This window comes from Podarcis cretensis (assembly GCF_951804945.1).
Source record: "Podarcis cretensis genome assembly, chromosome: 3".
Taxonomy (NCBI): domain Eukaryota; kingdom Metazoa; phylum Chordata; class Lepidosauria; order Squamata; family Lacertidae; genus Podarcis; species Podarcis cretensis.
Genome location: NC_137172.1, coordinates 98,837,758 through 98,864,438, shown reverse-complemented (window position 1 = coordinate 98,864,438; position 26,681 = coordinate 98,837,758). Strand labels below are relative to the sequence as shown.

The 26,681-nt window shown below is 42.6% G+C and overlaps 2 protein-coding genes and 1 long non-coding RNA gene across 10 annotated transcripts in view; 2 read left to right on the top strand and 1 right to left on the bottom strand.

Annotated features, from left to right (window-relative positions):
- The window catches only part of EIPR1 (EARP complex and GARP complex interacting protein 1), a 59,423-nt gene extending 44,079 nt beyond the window's left edge, over positions 1-15,344 (bottom strand). For all 3 annotated transcript variants that reach the window (XR_013837026.1, XM_079970007.1, XM_079970008.1), the window contains exons 1-3: positions 15,203-15,344; positions 10,551-10,634; positions 4,119-4,251 (exon numbers count right to left, since the gene is read on the bottom strand). Coding sequence is in view for 2 of the 3 variants with exons in the window: in XM_079970007.1 (XP_079826133.1) it covers positions 4,119-4,251; positions 10,551-10,634; positions 15,203-15,244 (259 nt within the window). In the remaining variant the exon portion in view is untranslated. The remainder of the gene's footprint in view (positions 1-4,118; positions 4,252-10,550; positions 10,635-15,202) is intronic.
- Positions 1-26,681, top strand: part of LOC307212783 — a 94,270-nt gene that overhangs the window by 6,521 nt on the left and 61,068 nt on the right. The gene's annotated exons all lie outside the window — the stretch shown is intronic.
- TRAPPC12 (trafficking protein particle complex subunit 12) overlaps positions 15,392-26,681 on the top strand; it is a gene marked incomplete at its 5' end in the record, with an annotated part of 53,491 nt that continues 42,201 nt past the window's right edge. For 2 of the 6 annotated variants that reach the window (XM_079969765.1, XM_079969763.1), the window contains 4 exons: positions 15,392-15,554; positions 16,228-16,297; positions 18,268-19,480; positions 21,853-21,969. In XM_079969765.1, coding sequence (XP_079825891.1) covers positions 15,392-15,554; positions 16,228-16,297; positions 18,268-19,480; positions 21,853-21,969 — 1,563 coding nt within the window. The other 4 variants (XM_079969767.1, XM_079969764.1, XM_079969768.1 and 1 more) reach the window with 4 other exon arrangements.

Sequence of the window (26,681 nt, the reverse complement as noted above, 5' to 3'; positions counted from 1 at the left end):
GGACCTCCGGAATGAATTAAGTACTTAACCCGAGGTACCACTGTACTACTAGATCTCAGATCACCCATCCATCTAGCTTTACTCCAGCCTTCCCTAACCTGGTACTTTCCAGATGTTGTTGAGCTCCACTCCCATCACCCTCAGCCATATTGCAACATCTGGCGAGCACCAGATAGGGAAAGCCTGGTCTACTCTGGCTGGCAGGGTCTCTCAGGCCGAGAACTTTCCCATCACCTGTTACAGGGTCCTTCCTCGCCTATGTGAAGAGAACCACACAGCAGACAGCAATCCTACAAAGATGACTTTTTTTAAAAAAAGTCACAAATAGTTTCAGACTAGTTTACATATTTAACCCCCTCTGCCCACAAGGCCAAAATCTTGCAGTAACAGAAGATACGTAAAATGTGCCCTTTTTCACAATTCATCTCCAACGATCAGTTCCAATTTCTGGAAGCCATTCCTCATATCTAATATGCTCAACACGGCTTGAGTAGATCAGTACGGTATTATCTGTGGAATGTTTTCTTCAGTGTTGCTGAGCCCCTTCATTACTTACTACAGGGAAACAGCAGCACCTCCAGGTAGAGGAACGTTGAAAATGAAGAGGAATATTCTGGAGATGCTCAAGAACATCTAAAGAATTGTATGGATCCAAATAATTAACAGAAGACCAACAGCAATGAGCTGAGAACTTATCTTGAACCAAAATCATGGCTACCAGCAGCCAGCCTCCCTCCCAATGCTCCACCAATGAAATCCTTAGCCCATCTGGGATTCAACGATGGTCATCTTAAAGAACAAAAATTAATGCTCCAAAAATTAGCTCCAAATTTCTTATCCCATGTTGGCCAACTACATATTTTTAAGAGGTGCTTGAGCAGATATTTCATTTTTCTTCCTCAGCTTCTACCACCTGCATCCTAGCAATGCATACTGCCCCTCACCCCAGTTACTTTGAGTTACTGAAAATTTGCCACTTCCACTCCACCCCTGCTTTCTCCACCAGACTCCTCCGCTCTTGAAGCAGATGAACTCTCTTTCCCACCAATTATGTGTATAGAGATCTCTGGAAAACATCTCCTACAACTGAACACTTGGCAAGGCCTGTGACCTTTCGCCTCCCTACAAGTTTCCATGATGTCCGAAAGCACAGCAGAGGGCAGAGAATGAAAGTACCAACAGCAGGGATGAAATATCCACTGGGTGGGGAGATGGCTCATTTCTAGTACTGTATCTAATGGTGTTTTACGCCTTCCCTTTTCTTCCTTGAAAGTAGATGTGGGGATGGCGATTTGAATCTCTCCAACTTGCCATTCTGATCTCAAAGTTCAATAAAGTTATTGCATTCCAAAAAAATATCCCCAAACCAACCCTTTCAAATGGATTGCCCAATGGCAAAGTTAAAAGAGAGACCTCACTTAATTCGACAATCTGCGTAAGTAAATTATAATTATGAACAGACTCATCTCATTTTCGCATTCTCGATTTATTCTAAAGGAATGCTCAGCACAGTGTTCTTATTTAAAACTGCTGAAAGGGTGAAATGGATTTACAAATACATGCTTCTGGATTTTTTCATCTCCATCTATAGCCTATAAAAGGATTCTGAGGTGAGTGACAATTCAGTAGGACTAAGATAGGTTATAAAGCAGAAGTTTCTGAAATCCCCTGATTCTGTCATTCATACACACACACACACACACGCCCCTTAACACGCCATGGCAACTCCTTGCCAGCTGATTTGCAGCAACTGCCATGCCTTTCTGCTTGAATTTCCATGTGCCTGAAGTCATACCGGTGATGGCAGGGAGAGTTCAGCAGAACGGAGTGGGAAAAAAGCAAGCAAGCAGATGGTAGCAAAGGCAAGCGGGATTAGGGATGCTTGAGGAATTCAATTTCCATGAACTCCAATGTGAACTGACCTGATCTGCGCCTAATGGACTAATGTGCAGATTGGAACCTAATTATCCTTTGGATTTTGCACTTCTCTGCATTTTGTGACCGTGCTCACCTCAAAAAATATAGAGAGGTAAAGTATATTTATAAAATGTGTAGAGTGAGATAAAAAAAAAAGTTTAAATAGATATTGCCATACAGATGTATGTGGGGAAAAAGGAAGATTATTTCAGAAATAGGACAGAATTGACTTCTTTGTGAACACATGTGAAATTGAAAGCAGCGCTCAGCATTACTTATACCCCATTCCCTGGTCTGTGCAGTCCGTTCCACAGTGAAACTAGACATATAGACATGCATACATTTCCACAACACAGCAGTCGTAATAATGGTTATATACACATTGCAATTTTGACACAGAATTGCATCTTAGCCCAAGATATCGGCAGCATTAGATGTGAAGTTACAGAACAGTCTGTAAAGGTCTTACTACAGTTACATCCCCAAAAAAAAACAGAAGAGAAGAGACTAAGGTTACAGATTTGCAGTTTGCCCCCAGGTCTAGCATTCTCAGAGTTCCCAAGTCTTTAACAAAACCTGTGAAAATTAAGTATTGCAGGGTGTGCACTGGTTGTATTTCATCTCTGCTCAGTGCTTTGTCAGCTCTTCATTGTTCTAATTTTGCCAGCTACTCTGGTACCAGGATGATCTACTATCCTTTTTGCCGTTTCACCTTCTCAAAGTGAGAAGATTTATAGCAATTCAGATATAATGATCTAGCAGCCCAGGGCAGCAGGGGACATGGAAAAGGGTCTTCTCATGATATACCCATGATATATATAAACATATATATATGTTTCCTGCTTGGCAGGGGGTTGGACTCGATGGCCCTTGTGGTCTCTTCCAACTCTATGATTCTATGATTCTATGATACCCATTGCTGCTCACTCACCATTGTGCAGATGTTTTTCTTTGTTGTATATAAGCTGAAAGCTCACCTCGCTATAGCCACTTTACCCACCTGAAGGTACATTTTTCTTCCTTACTCTTCCACCACAGAAGAGACTACATCACCGCTGTTCGGGGTTTTACAATTAATAAGTTTATTAAATATTTCAGCCACTTTTCCCTTTACAAAGAGCAGCACAGTATATCTTTCCAAGACACTTTAGCATTTTTAAAAGGTATCTCATCTAACTTGGCAATTTACTTCTCTCTCTTGGAACCAGTGTTAGAAACTCAGATATATAAGCTAGGTGCCAAATGCCTCTTTAAACCAAGGTTGCAGTCGCCAAAACAGAATCTCTGGTTGCCATTTTGGGCAAGATGGCTCTTATTTTTCAAATGATGGACTGACTGCAATTAATATAATAAGAATAAGAATTTATTATTTTTACACCGCCCATCTGGCTGGGTTTCCCCAGCCACTCGGCAGAGGGCCTTCTTGGTAGTGGCGCCCACCCTGTGAAACGCCTGGTTCCCTGTAGCTTTGTTTCTCGCAATGAGGGAACCGCCAGAACAACTGACACTCAGTTAAACATCTGGCTACTACAGATGACAACCTTGAGCTTGGTTAAGAAGTTTGAGAACTTAAAGAAGAAAAGTCACTTGATCCAGGGACTGTCCACATATATATTGGCCAATTTCTACCTCTTTTTCTTAATGGTGACATGGATCATTCATAACATAAGAATATGAGGGTGGGGTAAGACAAACTACAACAATTAACTAAAACGTTGTTCACCAATCCTGCTCAGGCGGCACAGAAAAAGCATTTCAGATCCTGAAATTCATTCCGATTGTGCAGATAAAATATAACTGATAGAATTTTACAGGGATGTAAAAACAGTGTGAAAACTGTCAAGATCCAATGATCCCCAGATCGTGGAGATGCCAGGTGCCATTGACCAGCCATCTTCACTTGGTCACAAGTGGCTAATAGGCAGGTGGAAAATGTATCTGTGCCTTGATAATTTTTAACACTGCTTGGAGCCCCTCTGATATGTGCACCAAAAGCAGACATGTGCACCAAAAGTTAAGTGATCAGAGAGCCACTAAGTTCATTTATCAATTAAAAAATAGGCAGCTAGAATGTAATCCCTCAAACCAACATGAATGTCACTAGAAAAGATCATGTGCATTTCAATACCATATATACACCCTCAGATAAGCGTCTTACAGAAGAAAAGGAGAGAAAAGGAAAGCCTTCAAATTGCACTTACTTTTACTGTAGCAGGTTGCAAGCACACCTTTGTCAGCTGGACTGGCACTTATGTGCCAAATTTCACCAACTTGATGCAGAAGAACATTTTTGTTTATAATGTTATTTTCATCATCAAAATCTATGATGTGAATCTACAAATGCAATACAAGAACCGTTAGGACTTCATGCATATTTTTTTTCAGAAGGGTGTGAAGCATACATTACAACTGTGTGAAACATACTATCAGTTTCATTTCATAAAAATGGGTGCACAGGAGTCACTGAAAACAACTCTAGGTGAAATTGCTGATCGAGAAACCCCTGATCTGTCATGCTATGTCTACAGCTGCAACAGGTAATAAAGGAGACCAGTAATTAGAGTCTCTATAAGGACATAAAAAATGCAGGTTGATTTAGTCGCTAAATCCCCACTCATTAAAACATACAAACTCCTATTCAAGTAACACAGACTATGGTAAGACCCCATATCTTACAGCAGAATTTGAACAAATGCAACTAATAGCTTTCCATGCTAGACAAGAGGGGAGGAGTCATATAGCATCACTACAAAGTCCTCATGCAGCCTTTTACTACTGAACGTTGGTACTGGGAAGATAAGTCAGGGGTTGCCAATGCAGTGCCTGTAGGCACTAGTATTCTAGCCAGTACCTTCCTGCTCAGATCCTGTTTGCACTGGTTCAGCTTCTCCTAAACTAAAAATGTACCCTTCAACACATGCCCATCTTTCATTGGATAACAGGCCTGGGCACCCAACCTCCTTTCTCTTTTGAACAGAGAGGTGCTGTGAGCTTCTGTCAGTGTTTCATTGTAGGTGCCTTGATTTGGGGAGGGGATGTGATGGGACAGCATCCCTGCACCATTTTAAGGTCCTGCCTCTCTTCTGGCATTTTTAGACGTAGCAGCCATCTTGGGTACTGGCACACACTCAAGCAACTTTTGTGGCTGGTGCCCATGGCACCTACTCAAAATTCAGAAGGTCCCCATTGGCCCCCAAAGGTAGGCTACCAAACTAAGATACACTAACATGCCAATATTGTTTGGTATGACTGATGGCAGTGCTCAAACACCTTACCCAACCTTTCTAACTTGAGACCCCTTAACCTGTAGCCTTCCAAATGTTGTTGGATTCTTGCTCCTATCAACCCCAGCCAGCAAGGTCAGGGAAAATGGAAGTCGTACTCCAACAATATCTGAAGGGTCACAGGGCCCCCTATCCCCGTCTTAACTGGAAGACCATACTTACGAAACCTGAGAGCTGTTGCATGCAACCCTCCCCCTCCAAAAAAGTCACTCCTTCTGTCTGCTGGGTACTACTCAAGAAATGTTGTAGGAAAGCTGACCTAACAGTGCTGATGCACTAGTGCGTGTGAGAAAACTTTCTCCCAACATCTTACAAAGTTATCTAATCGTTCACATGTACTTAGGATGTCTAAGTTCTTCACTTTAGCAGGGATCAGGGTTTTAACCCATCAGATTGTGGGGAAAGTAGCTTGCTCTGTTGTTGTTTACAGGCGGTGACCATTTTAGGCACATCCAACTGATGTGTGATCGCTGATGCATCAGTCCTTTTGGACCTAGAAGAGGGCAGAACGAGGGTGGAAGGGGGGGCTTATACGTGCTTTGCCAAGACATATGGGGGCCAGAAACAGAACCCCCACATGAAATATTGCCACCTGTATCTTAAATAAGGAGAAGAGTCATAACTCCGTAGCAGAGCATTTGCAGAATGTCCCGAATTCAATCCCCAGCATCCCCAGATCTCTGAGAAATCTTAGTCGGAAACCCTGAAAAACAGCACTAGTCAGTATGCAAACAATATTGAACTAGATGGACTAATGGTTCAACTCAGCATGGCAGCATCCTTTGTTCCTATGTATATTGAGCATGGCTACCCTGAGGATGCCGCTGGTTTGCAACCCCAATCATCAGTAGCCAGAATAGCCTGAGGTCCGGGATATTGGGAGTTATGGTCCCTACAGAATCTGGAGGGCCACATCTGCCTTAAATGGAAATGCTATGCAAGTACAAGCCATGAGCAAAATAGAAAAGGGTGGTGGTGGAATATTTTTCAGGCCGATACCCTGTCAACACAGAGAAAGCTTTGAAACGCTTTAACAATTGTTTGCTTCTCTGGAGAGACCACAAGGGATTCGTTTCTGCAATCAATTGTCCTGAGATAAACCCCTTTAACTCATTTCCCTCTCCCATTTGCTAACATAATAAGAAAGCCATTCTGAGACTAAAGCAAGCTGGAAGCCAGAAGAGAATCCAGAGACAGATGTTCTATCTAGCTTGTTGCACAATGTCTGCCTAAGCTGGATGCCTACAATACAAAAAAGCCCTTTTAGTGTTTAGCCTGAACAGAGCACAATTTTAACAAAATCTTTGCTGAAAATAGAGCAGAGCAGATTGCACCAGGCTGGCTGGCTGCTTCATCTATATGCTCTCGCAGCCTCCTCTAAAAACAGGAAGCCTCATGTTGAAATTATGAAGTAGTCTCCTTGGCAGTGAAATTGATTCCCTAAAGGTGAGCTACAAATCAAAATTCAATTTGCTCTACCAACATGTATTATATGCCCCTACTAACCATATAAAGAGGGTCATGCAGCACATAAACCAGAAGTGCCTTCTGCCCTATCTCAGGTCCCTCAAAGTCAGGCATAGCAGCTTCCTTCTCACTGGTGTGATCATCATTCAGAACCACATCAGGCCCCGAGGACAAGTGTTATTAAATATAGCATGTCACCGGTTCCATAGGATTTTATCATTATTAATATTATTATTTTCCTAACTCTTTTGGCTTGGAGACGTGGAAAGCATTAAAAGGCAAAACCAGACAAGATGTTGCAACACAGCTCTCTCGGGTATATCAGAAACATTCTGTGGGAAGAAGGGCAGTCAAACATTCTATATCCTAGGATATGTTTTCTCCAAGCACTCACAATTGTCACAGCTTTGGAAGCGTGGACCAAAATTCAACAATCATTTTATTGTTCAATCAATCATTTGGTCTTTTGTTTTGCTACAGGGGTAGGAAACATTGCTAGTCATTTCTGGGAGTTGGGAGTTCAACAACATATGGAGGGCACCAAACCATCTAACCCTGCTTTAAACAAACTCCTGCATTCAGACAAGAGAGACTGATGCTCCTCCTCCAGCAAGCTACCCAGAAAAAAGAAAAGAAAAGAGAGAAAGATGAGATTCAGCGAAGAGTTGTGGTTGTCTGGAGAACCGGATGGGGCTAATGTCTCAAGTGCTCCCCATCAGATATTATTATTATTATTATTATTATTATTATTATTATTATTATTATTTATTTGTACCCCGCCCATCTGGCTGGGTTTCCCCAACCACTCGGGGTGGCTTCCATAGAAACCAAAAATACACTAAAATATCACACATTAAAAACTTCCCTGAACAGGGCTGCAGATATGCAGGGATTGACCTCTAAGTCCCACAATTCCACACTGGTTTTGAAGGAAACCTGCTGTCTCTTTGTGGTTTAGAACAGGAGCAAGGAAACTCAGGCACTGAGCCTCTCTAGATGGCCTCTGGAACACTTCCCATTCATAGCCCTCACTGACCCTACTTTGTAGCCAAAGTATTTTTGCCTGGCTGGAATGTGCCCTTGAACCCTAACATCTCTTACTTGATCTGGATGGAGGAGAGTGTGTGCAAGTGTGTGTAAAAACCAGCTCCGCTCACTTTTGCCTCTGACCCGGCCAACCATGGTATTTGGCCTCCGGACGGTTGCCCAGAAGAGAACGGGTCCTTCAGGCCTTTAAAGGTTCCCCACCCCTATATCTGTCCTTTTCTTAATTCTACCTGCTTTTGACATCCTGTTCTGACAATATATTTGTTTGAATTTAGTTAAAGCATAGGTGTGTTGGAGAAGGCTAACAGGTAAAGTAGAAAAAGAGATAGCTCAGTTTCAAAAGTTTGAAAAATGCAGCTTATTCAGGCAAATAAGAGCCTCCTTGTGTATTGTAAATGTTCCTCTGTGGAAGATATTTTTACACAACAAAACCCATTAAGACAAAAAGTAAACCAATCTTGTATCCCAAGGATAGAAACATGATTATATTTTCAATTCTTATTCTTCATTTTTTTTAAAAAAATACCCTTTTAAGTGCTTTTTTCTTACATGTACTCAGTGAACAACCTTAAAGTAGAAGATGCAGTAGAGATTACTTTGCCTGCCCTGTCTCTGCATTTTCACATCCAAATCCTGTATCAGGCTCCATACTTGCTTGTGTTGGCTTAATGTAAATGAACTGCATGCAGTTGAAAAATCACACCCACCCCCCAATGCTTTATGACAATGCAATTCCTTTCAGGGATTCCATTCACAATACGCCTCTGCCCAGGAGTGGAAGCCTAGTTAGTGCAACTTGGATGTCAAGCTACCATCTGCCGGAAAGTGTTGGAAGAATGGCCATTACCTGACCTAGGTAGAGACCAGCGCTGCTAAATTAAGCAGTAACAACAGAGGCTCCTGACACTTCTTAGGAGTTGATGGCTTCAAGCGCTGCTAAAGGCCATTAACCCTATCAACTCATTAGCACTCAGAGAAAGTGCCCTGCACCTCAATTATCAATGCTGGTAAGACATAAAATGGAAAGGACAGGGGCAGGGGGGAGCAAGGAGAAGCAGGCTCAAACAGCGTTTGGAGTCAATAGTAGAATTATTACCCAGATACAATCAGGCTGCTTGAGTGCTATCAATATTTTCCTTCTGCAAAAGTTTTAATGGCTTGGAGTATTTTCAAAACACTTGTATCTGCTGCTACAGGAAACTGTACATTTAGGCATCAGCTGCAGGGAAGGAACTACCGTATTTTTTGCTCCATAAGACACACTTTTTTCCTCCTAAAAAGTAAGGGGAAATGTCTCTGCGTCTTATGGAGCGAATGTATGGTCGATCGCTGGCTCCCTTTCCAGCCCCGTCTCCTTGCCCATGCCTCCATTGTTGAATGTTCTGCAGACGGAGGCTGTTTGCTTCCCCAGCGACATGTGACTGGCTGATTAGATTATCTGTCTGGAAACTGTAGAAACAGCTCCCTTTCCTTTCCTAAAGAAGCTGCAGAACTGTGAGTTGAACCCCACAAAAACAGGATTTTTTCCCTTTGCAAAGTAACCTCAACAACTTTGAGCTGATCCTCAAAAAAGGGGCTTTTCCCCTTTGCAAAAGAAGCCGCACAACTTTGAGCTGATCCTCAAAAAAACAGGGCTTTCCCCCCCTTCCTCCTCTAAAAACTAGGTGCATCTTAATACGAAAAATATGGTACATATAATCCAAGACGTGATCCTACCAAAAATGGCATCCCCATCTCAAGTTCTTCCCTACTATGTATAATAGCACTCATCCCACAACATGCCATCAAGTCACTCCCCTGTCATGGAATGGAGCAGGTGAAATTACACGATGAAATTACTTCGCATAATGGCATCTACAACCTGTTATGGGGTATTCTGGGAGAAGCTGTCATGGGGAAAAACCAGAGTCCCATGTCTCCAACAACATTTACTAATTATAAGAGAGAAGATATACCAATATGCCTAATAGTGAGCAGGTCTGATTTCCCCACCATCACAAAAAAGAAGCATATTGGGCAGTATGGAACTAAATATTTGCATTAGGGCAACAGGAATTCCCTTCCATCTCCATGCTTGGCACCCTGTGTCCTCCCCAAATCTGATTCAAAGGGTTGGGGGACCCTCCCTCAACAGATTTCAGGGGGCATGCAGTGGGAGAAGAGGAAGGGAATCTTTCTGTTGCCTCCTAAAACATATTTTTCAGCCTTATACCAACAGATGTGCCCCAAGGTAAACTGTTCAAATAACTATATAGCTTCACTAAGTTCTTGCTTTTTTCCTTTTTAGACATGTTTATCATATTAGAAAGGTGGCAAACAAACAGTTCCAGCAACTTGCTTGTTTTATTTCATCATTGATTCTGAACAGGCTTGGCTCAGATTCAGAAACCAAGCATAAAGTTTTAAACTGTTGTGCAGGTTCATCAATGAACCACGTTCTTCCATTCGTCATTTCTCACTGCAGAGAAATTAAATTCCATCAGAATGCTTTTTACAGCACAGGTATACTCAGAAGAAAGCCACATTGAGTTCAGTGGGGCTTGTTCCTAGGTACAGATTACAAAGTCCAACTAACTATATAAGCATTCTGTAGCCTCAAAGACCCTCCTTTAACCATTATATTTAACATTAGCATGATTAGGATTTTCCTCACCATCCCCAGCTCAATTCCTAACACAGAACTTTACAACCAAATACTGTTCAAGATCACATCCAATATTTTTTAAAACAGCACTACATTTAAAACTTCAATTTGGCAAGCAAAAATCATTATCCCACTGAAGGCTTTTAAAACATTTTCGATTCTATTTTAATACATCTTTCATACAAGTTTACCTGATTATCATATTTAAGAGACTGAGTTCCAACCAGAAACCGTATTGCATCTGTTTCTGCGGTCTGGGGTGTTAAAGCTCGTGCCTAAGGGGGGGGGGGGAGGATAAAAATACAATAATATCAAACACATTTTAGTATCTTGGAACATGCAGGACATCAGTTACCAAGAACGGTGTTTTTGACATTTCGTCCATCTGTATTTTGACTTTTTTTTAAAAAAAAATGCAAGTTCTTTGTTACATAGATTTATTTTCTCCCAACTTCCCAAAAGCATGCTTGGTATAGAAGTGTGATAGGCTCATGAGTAAAATTGCCATGCTTCTAGTGTTAGACACATTTCCAAAATTAATTTTAGAGCACCATCTCATCCATGAAAAAGATGCACAGAATGCAAGAGCAACTGCACAAATGTTCAAGGTAGAAATTTTTGTAGAAACAGCAACTGGGGAAAGCTGTAGACCAAGTAACTGAAAATATAATCTTTTACTTTATATTTTAAACTTATTTCCTACACAAGAAACAACCCTCATATGCTGCACAATGTGTTGCATCTGTGTAATTTAATATTTCCATAGGTTTTACAGCAAAACATAATGGATTGGGTCCAAACTAAGTTACTTAAACCAAGATTCCACTGAAATAAACATAAAAAGTTAGTTATGACTAACAAATTCTACTGATTCCAATGGGAACTAAGCATGATTAATTTAGTCTGAATCAAACCCAAGATTTCCAGATTCCATACAGTTGTATTCCACTAACTTTTAAATTTACTAACTTAAGGACTAACTTAAGTTTATGTATTTCAGTGGGCCTACTATGAATAAAACTTAGTTGAATACAACCCACTTACCATAGAACTGCAAGCAATTTTTTAAAAAAAATTCAAGACACCTCACCTGTACGTTTTCACATCAAGATTTGTTTGGTGCTTAAAATAGTTAACTAAAAATAAGCACCTACTAAATAACTTAAATTTGGCAGCTAAACAAACTGGACCACCTGTTAAATATTTACAATGGCATAGCTGTCAAGTGTCCCTTATTTCAAGGGACAGTCCCTTATTCCAGTGCCATGTCCCACTGCTGTCCCTTATTGATGGATGTCCCTTAAATGATGTCCCTTAAATTTCAAAGGAAGCAGCTCCTCTCCCTCCCTCCCTGCCGGCCAGGGAGGAGGGAGGCTCCAACTGTGTTGCTTGGCTGTGTTGCTCACCCAATAAGAAGTCTAAGAACGACTGGGGGTGGAGCTTGCATGCCTTGTGTGTGGCTAGTTAATGCAAGCTGAGGAGGTTTTTGAATGCTGGACGCCATTTTGTTGCATGTGCTGCTGCAAACTTTGCAGTGCAAAGCCAGGCCAGGGAGCCATCTTAAGATGAGGCTGCATAGGCCTTGTGGTGCATGTGATTCAGATTCTATTCAGTTGAACCTCTGGTTACAAAGTTGGTTGGACAGCGTTCTCGAAGCTACCAGCATGAGTTTGACCAGACTGCAGGAGGACAGGAAGACTGGAGTGCCTGGAACAGGTGAGGCTGAAGGTCCCTTATTTTGGCTGCTGGTCTCTTATTTTCAAGGCTGCTGGTCCCTTATTTTCAAATCTGTAAGTTGACAGCTATGCAGTGGTTCAAGTTTGAAACAGAGTTTTACTGATAGCATTGCATGCATGCATGCATAAAACAGAGATGGCACATTTATGATGTGACTCTGGCACATGGTCCCAGTGGTCTCATTCACATGCACTGCTAAACTATGCCATTATATGAAAACACCCTGGGCATTGCAATCTCCCAACCCAACATGGCAACTAGGTGGAGTTTGGTAGCTTACCCTTCCATTTTTTTACTAAATGCAGGTTAGCAGCAAGTCTGCACACTGGCAAACCGTGGTTAGTTTTAACTAAGGTCTACCAAAACAAGCTAAGACTAAATTAACTGAATCCTTAACTATGGTTAACCAAAAGGAGAAACAGGAAGTTCCGGTTGCTGAAATCAACAGAATGGTAGAGCGTTCTTGTGTTCAGGTCCTGCTTTTGTACTTCCCAAGCACATCTGATTGACCGCTATGAGAAAAGGAGGCTGGACTAGATTGGCTATTGACTTGATCTAATAGGGCTCCTATTTCATTTTTCTCATCTCTTCCTTCCTGCCATATCAAAGGAGAAGGAAGAGGCTCAAGGTTTGTACATGCTTGCCCTTATAATGCTAAACCAAGGTTAGTGCCGTGTACAAATCCCATCAGATACATTGCAAGTGAAGTCTAAGCTAACTGTGGTTTCCAAATACTGTAGTCTTCAAAAGCAGTCCCATGCAGACTACATTACAGTAATCTAACCTACAGTAACTTGCATGATATGGAGAGAAGGAGAATTCAAGTCAACACAGACTTCCCCTCCATTGTCTCAATGCCCTATCATGCTCTGCATGTACATGACCACCGATGGGGGAGAGCAAAGAACAGGACCTCAATGAGCTTTATCTAGTTCTTCCATGCGTAGGTGCTGCGCCCATGGTTTAAAGGAATGTGCATTAAACCAGGAGTGGGGAACCTCAAGCCCACAACCCTAATTAGGTCTAGCACAGTTCTCACTTTGGCCCACACAGATGTTTTTTCCAAGCCACATCCATTTGCCCACACTCAGCATCACGTGACATGAGTTCTGCGACAAGTAAACTAAAAGTTGCCAATGCACAATCGGGAGATTCAAAGTTCTCTACAGATGGTGTGCTAGAAGGAAATTTTGCTATCCTGAATCAGCTGCCTAGGGATGAGAGCAAGCCTGCTGGATCAACTGTAGAAAACTCAAATCGTGGAGCCAATCCCTGCAGAAGGCAGGCCTGAAATCACCACCTAACAGCTAACATGTTCTGGATTTTATTTTGCAGTGCGGCTTGTCATGCTACAAAGTTAATACTAATAGCACAGTGACATCAAGTAACTGACAGGTGGGCAAAGGCCTGCCCACCTGTCAAAGTGGTTCACCAGGATTGTGGGAACCCAGGAACCAGCATGCTGGCCGGATCCAGTTCCCTAACCCAGTACAAAACAATTTCAAATCAATCATTTTTATAACAGTATGGCACCCATTTAATCAAATGTGAACATTCAAGAAATGCAATATATCTTCTTGAAAACACCCTATTTTCCTGAGTGTGATCTATTTGTATACCATTTTTTTTTAATTGCTGTGACCTGACCTGCACCCCCAGGACAGGTAAGAAATATAATACTAATAAGCAATCTGAAGATTCTCCACAAATGTGAAATACTTTCATGCACATACTCTGGAAGGGTGGTCTGTAGTATGCGGTTTAAAAGATAACTAGTCCACGTTAAGTAATCCCAGATCCACATTCTGAAAAGCAACAAATGAGAGAAAAAAACACCAACACCATCACCGCCTCTCCCCTGCAATGTGGACAGAACACTCAAAATTAATTTCACCAAGTTGAAAGGCAAAAGTTGTAGAACTGAATCTGCTCTTGAGCTGAGAAATTCAAGCAGAATCAACCAGAAACAGGCGTAATTTCAGCTCCCCACCCACCCACCCACAACCTGGCACCGTCCAGGTGTTTTGGCCTATAATTCCCACCATCTCCAGTCGGCACAGCCAATGGCCAGAGATCATGAGAACTGCAGTCCAGAATTCACGAAAGGGCCCCAGGTTAGGGAAAGCTGTGCAAGGTTGGTGCGCCCCCTCCTTCACCAGGGGTGCCAACTTGAAACAAGATATTGTGGGGATGGAAGGTCAGCCCTGCCCCACATGATTTATCACAAATTTCCGTGCATGGACACCATTTGAATGGCAATGCCCATCAACTATGGGGGGAGTGGCCTCCTCAGGTACTTTATTGGGTAAAGGTAAAGGGACCCCTGACCATTAGGTCCAGTCGTGACCAACTCTGGGGTTGCGGAGCTCACCTCGCTTTATTGGCCGAGAGCCGGCGTACAGCTTCCGGGTCATGTGGCCAGCATGACTAAGCCGCTTCTGGCGAACCAGAGCAGCGCACGGAAATGCTGTTTACCTTCCCGCCAAAGTGGTACCTATTTATCTACTTGCACTTTTACGTGCTTTCGAACTGCTAGGTTGGCAGGAGCAGGGACCGAGCAACGGGAGCTCACCCCATCATGGGGATTTGAACCGCCGACCTTCTGATCGGCAACTCCTAGGCTCTGTGGTTTAATAATAATAGTAATAATAATAAATTTTATTTATACCCCGCCCTCCCCAGCCAAGGCCGGGCTCAGGGAGGCTAACAAGCAATAATAAAAACAAGTTGAATGAATACAACTTACAAACAAGATTAAAATGCAACATTAAAACATTAACCCACAGTGCCACCCGCATCCCTATTTTATCGGGTGGGGGAGGCCAAAAGGATCTCGGAGATCTAGGAGTTGGCTCCTATGCCCTTCACAGTTACTCCTCAATACCCATGGGGGTTATTTATTTGGAAGGCGTGGCTCCGTTTTCTTATTGCGGGAAGTCAACTGGTTTAGCTGGTTCGACTGGTTTTGCCAAGCCTGCTAAAGCTTCGGGCACGCTTCTTTAAGGATGCGCGCCGTCCACACGTTCCTTCAAACAACCCGTGCGCTGGTGCTTCATTTACCGCCCCTGCAAGGAACAAACAGCAGGTGCTTCCCGCTCCTTCTTACCTGGAACTCCAGCCCATAGATCACCGGAGCGTCGTCCTCCATGGCTGTCCAACAGAGGCCTCAAGATTCGGCGCCGCCGCGATGGGGAGCCTAGCCACTCCTTCCCATCCAAACGCGTGTTGAAGGAAAAGGCGAAACACACAACAAAACGGCGCAAGTCCCGCGTCGGCTTCCGTCCTTACTTCCGGAATGGCGTGCGTGAGACGGCGGCGAGCAGGGGGGCGTCGCCGCGCAGGCGCACCACGCGTATGGGTTGGCTCCTCTCCTACGCTTCCCCCGCCCCTCACGCACACGCACATCTTCGCCGCCGCGTCCCGGAGGCGTCGCCTTTTGCAGCTGTCAGTGGAAGTAGGTGAGGGGGAGGCCGAGGGAGGGTGGGAAAGAGTGTCCTCTCCGTGGCCTTCCATCCTCCCTGGAGGCTTGGAGCGGGAAGGGGCGCCCGCTCTGGGCGCGGGGAGGTGCTACTCGCTCGTCCTCTTTGAAGAAAAAAATCAGCTTCGCCCACAATTATCCCTGTTTGCGTTGGCTCTTGAAAAGCCCGAGGTGACTGTGCCCCCCTTGGAGGAGAAGTGGGAATGGTCTTACGGGGGATGGGCGATGGTTTATGACACGCCCAGGCTAAATCATGATAAGGGGGAACACCTCCCTGCATGTAGAAAGCTAGCTCGTCAGGGAGAAGTTGGAATCCTCCCTGGTGTCTTCTATACGGGCAGAGATTGTGTTTGTGTGTGTTTTCAGAGTAGGACCCAAATGTGAAACCCAGATGCGTGTCTCTGCAGCCCGAAGTGGTGTGTAGAGAAACTTGTTTTGTGAGAACAACTAGTAAACCTGTGGGAGGTTTTGGTATTCCCTGCGTGGTATTCTAAACAGTAGCATGCATTGTGATATTTCTCTGTAGATAGGCTTGTTAATCGTGTACAGTATGGTATTTTTGTAATGGAGCAAAGGGAACAGATCCTCATTTCGCTTGGTTTCCTAATCATAATTTGTAAAGTGGGAAAATAATTCCTGCTGCTGTTTTACAGATGAGACACTGAGGCTGATCTCAAGTGAATTGTCCTGGGATACTGAGGCTTGCCAGAGCAGAGATAAAAGGTATGTCTGTATTTCCATGAAGTCTTATAGGGAGAAATCTTGTTTCCTGTTAGTCTGTCTTAGACAAATGCATTGTCACCTGATCTCACCATGTGAAAATTATTACCACATGAATCTTAACAAATGTTAAAATTACTTATTGGAACTTTTATTTTTTTAAAGTGGAATTTCAGCTTTTGAACACAGAGGTCTTGGTCTGGGTGAGAGAAACAGATGCTAGCATTCACATACCCTAAGACCTAAGTTTCCCAGATTGGATCCACTAGCCAGCTCTCTCTTACACCCCATTCATATTTTATCTCTCTTACACCCATTAGCTAGTCTGTTGAAACCTAAGAACAGACTCAGCGTTGCTTATATGCCATTTTTACATCATCTGTTAAATGGTGCGAATTGGCAACTGCATAGTCATAACCCTACTACCTGGCAATCAATGGATTATTTTTAGTTATAAAACTGGGATTATCAATGGAGACTTGTGATAAATCATATTAGGGCTAGAGGACAAAGGCTGCTTCCTAAGTCTCATGGCCCCTTGTTCTTTCATTTATTCTGCAGGCAAATCCCTCTGTGAGCCATGTCCATGGAGGGGTCTGCCAAGTTACATGCCCCTTCAGCCAGGGAACTCCTTGAGTTCATTGACTTTGCCCTATTGGCACTTTTGTCTCTCTCATCCAATGAAAAGATGGGACTCTAGGAAGAAGGATGGGGAGAGCAGGCCTTAGAAATAACAATCAACTGGTTATCTCTTTGAAGCCATCTGGAGAGGGACCATCAAGGGCTAAGTAGGCCAACAGACTTTATATAAAGTAGCTTTTTTTCCCTCACATTACCCTAGGAAACAAAGTGATCATAAGAGACCTAAGTTGACTGGGCAGAATTTCATCCCTGCCTTACTACATAACTCCTCTCTGGTGATCTCGCTTCATAGTACAAACCTTAGTAGACTCAGCTGCCAGGAGTAGCTCCATGTTTGAGGCTAAACCCATGCACTAAGAGTTATGAGGCAGCTGTGGGAATGAGGAAGATTAAGTCGCTATTGAGGAGATTCAGTTAAGAACAAGAGGGCCTAAGAAGAGCCTGCTGGATCAGGCCAATGGCCCTTTTAGTCCAGCATTCTTTTCTCATAGTGGTCAGCTAGGCTCAAGTAAAAACATGCTGATTCCCGGACCGTCCGCAGGCTGGATTTAGAAGGCGATTGGGCCGGATCCAGCCCCCGGGGCCTTAGTTTGCCTACCCATGATTTAATGTTTCAGCTTTCTTTCCTTGTCTCTGTGTATTAATAGACTTTTCACTTAAAGAATGAGTTGAACCTCTGTTCAGCATCTATACTGATGGACAGGATAATGAAGAAATAGAAACTGCATTAATAGAAAAAGCCAGTGGGGAACAGCATCCAAATCATTTTTGTTACACTGAAATGATCTGCACATTTGTAAATGCTATATAAATGTTACTGAATTATCTCTCTTTGTGATACTGTTTGCATGAAACTATTTGCTTGATACTATTTCTGTTCTTAACTCTACAGTAGAGCAGGGTTTCTTTCCATCTATAGGCCCTGCCCCCTCTCCCCGCCCTCTAGATTGTTAGAACAAAAGACGGAGCTCCTGCTGCAAGGCTGACTGCTTCACAAGTGATCCCTTGGTGAGCGGTTGTTTTCATTTTTCCCTTTGCCCTGTTCCTTGTTTAGCTTCCCTAAAAAAAGCTCAAGAACTTTGAGCTGAACCCCCCAAAAATGGGGTAGATCACTGCTAGTTTTTAATTGTCTCTTGGAAGTTTGCTGTCCCTGCTGTAGAGTTAACTTCATTTATTTGGAGCTTTTGGCATTTGAAGTACTGGCCATCTTAATTATTCAAATGGATATGTAGAACCTGATGTTTCCATCAGGTTTCCACTTTATGCATAAATCATCTTAAGTTTCAGAATTGGTCACCAGCAGTCAAATTCACTTGTAATTTTTTATCCAGAGCAATTATGGAAAACAAAGAAGGTGATGTTGAGGATGCCAAGATAAGAGGTTCAAGTGCGGCAGAAGGTGGCTCTGCTATCCAGCTGCCAGGTCACGAAGAACTTATGTTTCATGAAGAAACAATTGATCTTGGTGGAGATGAGTTTGAGTCTGAAGAAAATGAGACCATCTCAGAAGATTCTAGTAACTTCATAGATAAACTTAATGAGCAGATGATGGAGAGTGTTGTTATATCAGATTCTCCAAATAATAGTGAAGATGATGCTGGCGATCTTGGTTGTCTTCAAGAAATTGTAAAACAAATGGACACAAAAGACATTCATGCACCAGAAGAAGAGCTGGAGGAAAAGGCAATTAGCAAAGAGAGTAAAACTGAACTTGAAGGCGCTCCTAAAGTTATTTCTGATAGTGGAATTGGCGATCAACCTCCTTTGAAAGAAGAGTTGGTTCAGGAATCAGCAGAAAATGAATTGAAAGTGGAAAGTGATGAGCTGCTTAACTCTGCATCAAACAGTATTGATGAATGCAAATCTGAGGAGCAGATATCTTCCCCGCTTGCCGACAAATCACCCGTCAACCCTGAGCCTATCCCTGTGTGTACGATTTTCAGCCAGGGAAGTCGCATGAATGGTCAGCAGCAGTTCCTGCATGATGGCTTTGAGCCTCAGATGGTGAAGTCGCCTAGCCTAGGCGGTATAAGCGAGACTCCCATAAAAACTCTTCCGCAGGTGGTTCAACCTAGTCCCAGCCTAAGCAAGTTTTTTGGTGAAGCCATTAATACTAATACTCTAGCTTCTGATTTTTTCGATTCATTTACCACATCCTCTTTTATTTCTGTCAGTAACCCTAATGCGAGCTCTTCTGTACCAGAACAAATGTCTTCTCTTGTAACAGCTGGGGAGTTCCATGACTCTGCCAGCCACAAATACTCTGTTAAAAATGGACGGTCTGAAGCTGGGAGGTCTGCATCTTCTCCAGAAATTTCACAGTCTCCAAAGCCATTTTCCCAGATCCAAGCTGTTTTTCAAGGTGGCGACGATCCTTTTGCATCTGTGCTGAATATGAGTGAGGTAGACAGGAGGAACGATGCTTGGCTTCCTAGTGATGCAACTAGGAATGTGTTGATCTCAGTAGCAACTCAGCAGTACAGTAATGTTTTCATAGACAAGGAAAATCTCACAATGCCTGGGTTAAAGTTTGACAACATTCAGGTAAGCGTGTTCCATTGTGTCTTACTTCTTGGAATACTGTGTGGCTAATAATAAGCTAGGTGGCATGTACATTCTTTCGGTCACGTTTTTCAGTTGTGACATTTATATCCCACCTTTTCATAAAAATGCACCAGGCCGCAGTATAATATAAGCAGTCTGCTCAGCATAATAACAAATAGCACAATGAAATCAGATAAGATCAGATAGATAGATAGATAGATAGATAGATAGATAGATAGATAGATAGAGGGGGGGGAGGCAGATGGTTATAAACATAATTTAACCCAGGGGTCAGCAAGGTTTACCTTGCCTGGGTTGGTTCACTCCAGTGGAGATCCCTCTCTGAGCTGGATCACGCACATGATTTCCAGCGTCTGAGTCTGCACAGATACGATTTTCGGCGTCTGCACACGTGCAGGCAGGATTTCTGGTGCCGCGAAAGCGAGTCCCTGCGCCACACTGCACCGGTTTAGCTCAGCGTGCGGGGACTAACTGAGCAGGGAGTTCAGTTCAGGGGCGGCTCATGGGCCAGTTAAACGACCCCTGTGGGCCGCTTGTGGCCCATGGGCCTTAGGTTGCCAACCCCTGATTTAACCTAATAAGAGGCAGTGAAGAGGCTTCTGTTGGCCAGGGTGGAAGGTAAAAAATTGGGGTGTGTATTCTTCCATACGTTTGATAGTGGAGGGGCTGGAGAATTGGGATCTATGAGGTTTTTGGTTTGGGAACGGTCTAAAAGAACCAAAAGTCAGGAAGATTTGTGTGTCTTAGTAATAAGCACCACTGAGCTATGGGATGTTGAAAGTGTCAGTTGGGAATAGCAAAGGAGCTGGCCAGCTTAAACTCCTAAACCTTCATAGTATTCTGGGGGTGATCATTTGGGTTGGGAGAGGGTACGCATACCATAAGGCTAAATATATATATATTCTTCATACTTTCTCATAAGGTGATAAGTTTCAGGTGTGACAGTGGGCCCAAGTCCTGAGCCCTTGAGCGCTGTGATCAGTGCTAGCCCTACTGAGAGTAGACCCATTGAAATTAAGGGTCCTGTGTTAGTCATGTCTGTTAATTTCAGTGGGTCTACTCTCAATACAACTAGCATTGGATACAACCCATAGGCTGAAAGCACATGAATCTACCACTTTGCTTAAATGAAGTAAGTCTGAATCCAGTCAGTTACTATTAACAATGTTAAGTTATTTTATTAGCAGAAATGTACAGTTATCTTCTGATATTTCTAGAGATTTCAACGGGTTTTGTTGAAACTGTCCTTTACATTGTTTGAAGCTTGTGTCCATGTCTACTGGGGTGTGCTGCCACACCAGTTTATGGTGAGGGAGGGGGAATGAGATCGGTCTCAAGATGGCTGCCAGATTTAGATTTTGCTGAAAGAAGTTTGATGAATGGATGAATAGTACAATGGAATACATTCAGCAGAGTGTGGGGAAAACCTTTGTGATCTAGTAGATGGAAGAAACAACCATGCGAGATCTCTGTTCGGTCCATTAACAGAAAATTTGGCATCTCTTTAACCTGGCATAGTTTTTGTATTAAGGAAAAGAAAGAAAATGGAGCTCTAAATAATGATAAATCGTAGTTAAGAGCCTCACCATTCCACCAGCAGAATTTAGTAGCATTGTAGCTTTTGGCCCTATCTGGCAATCTTACCTGGATACTGTGAGGGCAACCGAGATAGTTTCTGTTCCCCAACCAGGATGAAATGTATCTAGATAGTTAGCCTCATTCAGGAGTTTCTGGAGCTGTCCAGCCGCTACCCACTCAATTACCTTAAAAGGCACATTAGGGACCTGTTGAGGTACCGGGGTCCAAACACAGACACGAACACAGGTCTTGCTATTGTATTTTTTAAGGGATGGAGAACACATACTGTTTCTAAAGATGCATTGAACACTTGTTGTTGTTACCTGCTACAAAGGGTAAGCATCTAGCAGGCATGTAGCAGCTGCTTCCTTCAGTGAAATCAACCTATTGTCAAACAAGCAGCAGTAACCCCACAGAAATAAATGGAATTTCAGTGCACATCTTAAAGCCAATGTGGCATACAGCTGCTTTTGAGAGTAAAGAGATGCCAAATACTCTCCTTTCCATGCAATAGGAGATTATAGCTGTCTTCAACATGCTGATTTTTCATGTCATGGGAATCAGTACAATAGTCTCAGGCTCAAGGCCGCTGTTGTGCAGGGTAGTTCAAGGCATAGAAGTAGAAATATACAAAGCACCTTGTTGTATGCTGAAAAAATTTCAAGCACATAGCACTGCATTAATGCAAGACACTTGTGTGTGTGTTTTAATGGCTAAGAGGAACTTTCAATTAAAAAAAACCCAACACTTTGTATTTTCCCCCCCCCAATTAGGGTGATGCAGTAAAAGACTTAATGCTTCGCTTCCTTGGTGAGCAGTCTGCAGCAAAAAGACAAGTTTTAAATGCCACCTCTGTGGAACAGTCTTTTGTGGGTTTAAAACAACTGATAGTAAGTAACAATATTTCTTTGTACATATTGAACACTCGGCTTCTTCTCTAAGGTAGGTTAAGAGCTAAACTTATTCATCAATCCAATGGAAGTTCTTACTGAAGGGAGGGAGGCAATTTTCACCTTCCCCCTATAGCCACCAGCATCGCCTCATGTGCTTTTCTGAAGGGTCCCTCAACACTCGGAACTTTTCAGGGAGAGGTAGATAAAATTGCTGCATCCCCACCCCTGCTTCCTCCAGCAGGAGCATTCTGAAAGTAGTATTTTGCTCACAGGGACTTTGGATCCATCCCAGTTCATATTCAGCTATGCCAACAGAATAGCCTAGAGCTGAACAAATTCCAAAACTCAACAGCCATAACCTAAAAACCACCAAGATGTTCAGAAACCTAAGCTATATAACAGTACAGTCATACCTTGGCTCTTGAACAGCTTAGTTGCCAAACGTTTCACCTCCCAAAAGATCAAAATCCAGAAGTGAGTGTTCCGGTTTTCAAACTTTTTTTGGAAGCCAAACGTCCAACGGGGCTTCCGCGGCTTCCAATTGGCTGCAGGAGCTTCCTGCAGCCAATCAGAAGCCACGCTTTGGTTTCCGAACGTTTTGGAAGTCAAACGGACTTCCGGAACTGTTTAGTCCCACTGCAACAGCTTTGGTTATTTTTCTGCATTGGTGCTGTTGCTCCTTTCTCCAGTTTGATGCACGGCACACAGAACCTAATGGTCGTTAGACTATACTGCCATCAATCACTACATGATCTTAATCTGGGGCTTCCTGGGTTCCAGCCTGTGTCTGAGGGTGGCTGGAAGATGAACCGAGGGCAAGGCAAAACAGTTGCACTTCTCCAGCACCCTTATGGCTTCTGCATTTACATTCAAGAGCTGCCTGAGAGCCAAAGGTTTCATCACCTATAGATCAGCCTATACCATTCAGTTCTCCTTTTCCACAAGCATGCACCAATAGGGAGGAGCATGTGATGCCAATAATGTATGTGGGACGATGTGTTTAGCAGGAGCACTGGAAGACTTCTTGTCTAGCACAGTATTGTCTGCTTCAACTGGCATCAGCTTTCAAGGGTCTCTGTCTGTGGTCTTTCACATCACCTGCTACTATATTCTTTTAAACTGTAGATGCCAAGAACTAAACCTGGGACCATCTGCTTCCCGGAAATTCAATTTTCTGTCTTAAACTCAGAGGTGGAAAGAGGACTATTTATTATTATTATTATTATTATTATTATTATTATTATTATTATTTATTATTTTGGTACTCGTAACACTTGCTGGTTGCCAATGATTTTGAAATGACATTGCCTTTGTCTCAAGAAGCTGTATCGTTCGTGTGTTGCACTTTGAGCTTATATAATGTGTGCACATCATTCAGTTGCATTTGAAATAAATAATAACCCATCTGTGCAAAATTGCTGCCTTAAAGTAGCAAACATTTTTGAAAGCCTTAATTTGGCACACAAAATCTAAAAGATCTAGGCACCAACGTTTCAAGACTTTGCATTTTAATTTATTCCATAAATGAATGGCTCTTGCAGCATTTTTGTAATTAAAGTGGGACAGTAGCAGCAGGCAACTGATAGTTTTCAGTATAGAAAGCATGTAAGAAATAGACTTAAAATTTTTAATAGCAATATTTCAATGGCGTATTAATGAGCTTTATGCTCGTAATAACTTCAAACAAACTTTAGCCTAAGAAGGGGTTACTGACGTGAGTTTCTCTAAGTAATGTCAGAGTGTTCTACCAGAGTAATTTACAATCGAGAAGAATGTCATAGCAAATGGAGGAGGACATTTTAATCATTTTAATGGTGTTGCATGTAGAGTTAATGACTCCCTTTTGAGACTCCGTTTGGAAAAAATCATATACATTCTGTTAGTTGTGCTTCTGATTTAATGTTGAATTTTCATATGTTGTCAAATATAATATGTTGTAGTTCTTGTACATATTTACTGCTTTATACCGGAGAAGTTTTACTTCAAACCTCCCAGTTTAAATTGTATTTTTAAGCAAAAAACTGGTCAAGGAGTTATGGCTACAACTAATGGTTCTTCAGTTGATTTAGAAAAAAACTGAGATGGGTTATGCCTGTAACTTTCATACTGTGCTCTTTGAGAGGTCTGGGGTTTCTCAAGAATATTATTTAGGGTTCCCCAATAGGTAAATCAGTCATGGCTGGCAAATGTTCTTAAAAAGCAACAACCCCACATGCCCATTCATTTGCATCTATCACTGCAACATGCAGCTGCAGGCGTTTGGGTGTACACCCTAAAACCTATGTGTATAGTGGGAGACAGTCAACATGGAAATGCTTCTCTGAAGATAGAATGTTTGAAACTGCTAGGTTTCTTTTTCCTTTACGCATGGAATCAGTGGGTTTAAGGATCTGTCATATAACTCTTCCTAAAGCAGAATGTAGGGACAGAGGTGGCGCTGTGGGTTAAAGCCTCAGCGCCTAGGGCTTGCCGATCGAAAGGTCGGCGGTTCGAATCCCTGCGGCGGGGTGCGCTCCCGCTGCTCGGTCCCAGCGCCTGCCAACCTAGCAGTTCGAAAGCACCTCCGGGTGCAAGTAGATAAATAGGGACCGCTTACCAGCGGGAAGGTAAACGGCGTTTCCGTGTGCGGCTCTGGCTCGCCAGAGCAGCGATGTCACGCTGGCCACGTGACCCGGAAGTGTCTCCGGACAGCGCTGGCCCCTGGCCTCTTAAGTGAGATGGGCGCACAACCCCAGAGTCTGTCAAGACTGGCCCGTACGGGCAGGGGTACCTTTACCTTTTTTAAAGCAGGATGTATAGACAAGTGTTTCTTCAACCTGAACAATGCCTTAAGTTTTTCAGGAGACATTGTCCTAGGACTATTGAGGAGCCTGTGGTTGTCTATAGCCCAGTGAATAGGACTCTCAGTAGTCTTGCGCCTAATGAAGAAAAAAAAGAAATGCCAGAAAGTTAAGTTTCTTAATCTTGATTTCTCTTAGGGGTTAGATGAGTAATCTTCAGTAGTCCTTTCCAGAGAAGTAAACAGATGGTCATCAGAAATTTAATAAGAGTAATAAAAAAAAATTGAATTTATATTGGAAATCAGACATCCATTTATTTATTATGGTTGGTCCATTATTCTGCTGTATCACCTGAACTGTGTGACCTTCATTGCATACGTACATCTGTCATACATCAAAGAACAGATGGTGTCCATTCCTGCTGTTCTGTGTCCTCTGGCTATGATCCCATTAAAATGCAGGATGCTCTGTGTCTGTACCTGAGCAACTGATACAAAGATGGGATAGTATGTCTCTTTGTGTACTATAGCGGCTAAGAGCTGTGAACCAAGAAGACCTTGGTTCCCATTTCACATTAGCCATGGAATCCTTAGCTAGTCTTAGGCAAGCGGCTATTCTCTCAGCTTCAGTACTGTGAAATGAAGTTTAAATATTCAGGCAGCAAAAGGAAAGAACACTGCTAATAATACAGCAAGAAGATTAATTCAGGGGAAAAAGAAACCTACTAAACTGCAATCCTCAGTATATTTTACAAGCAAGCTTGTGGATCAGTTAGAGTAAAACAGCCTAAGGAGAAGCTCCTCAGCTGCTGGAAGAGTTTGGATGTGTAATTTAGATAGCCAAATCATTGTGTGAGGAAGAAATGTGTATTTGCCTTGTCTGGAAGGTTTCCATGCTGGAGATAAATGGGAACCATAGCACAATTAACACCTTTTTTAAAAAAATTGAATTCCTTGCTTGTTCAAGACTACGTCCAAAGCTACCCCTATGCAAAACTAGTTGCTCAGTTGTTTTTTATCTAGGCCATTATCCTGCAATACTCTCTAGTAACCAAAATCACAGCACACTAGTGTTAGTACCTCCTGGCACAATGTCTAAATCAAGATCCGTTCCCTTACCCACACACTTGTAAACTAGTTAAAGATACCATATACTTCGTGTTAATCAAGCATTCCGAACTTGCTATTGTAGCCAGATAATTTGGGACTATATTCTGTCTTCCCAAGTTTGAACATGCTGAACCTCTTTTCCCAATTGCTTTTCCATTAGCATCTTTCACTTTCTCTCGAAGGTTCATTAGACAGCCAATGCACTAGTAGCCCAATAACCTTTAATAAATGTCATGACACTATATTCTTAACAAATGAATAGCATGGTATTCTTCTTCCACCATAGTAAGCCAGCAAACTCAGCAGAAATTGGACTTTACCCACAAAGAGCAATCCAAAAGGAATTCTGTGATGAATAGATCTGATTGTGATACAGTTACTAGGTGTACATTTTCAAAATATCACAGTTACATGAAACATAGGTATCTTCACAGATTCTCTCTCTTTTTTTAAAAAATAGTAATAATAATACTGGATTCTACATCTATTGTAGAAGAAGCAGTAATCAGTGTAGTGTACTGTTGACTTTTGGCCCCTTAAAAGCTTCCTCAGAATTATTTATGTATGGCAGCATCTGAAATAAAATACTTAGCATCACTAAGTACTTCACTTCTGTAGTTCAAAATTTAAGGAATGTTCTTAATCATTTAAGGGATTGCTCTTCTCACCCACTCCTCTTCCTTGCAGCACATATGAAAAGAAATTATTGGCTTGCTTTATAGATAACAGTGTGTCACAGTTCATACGGTGAGGCCAGTAATAGCCATGATCTATGGTTTGGATTTCTGAAGCCAGCCAAGTGAGGGGAGTGTTTATGGTT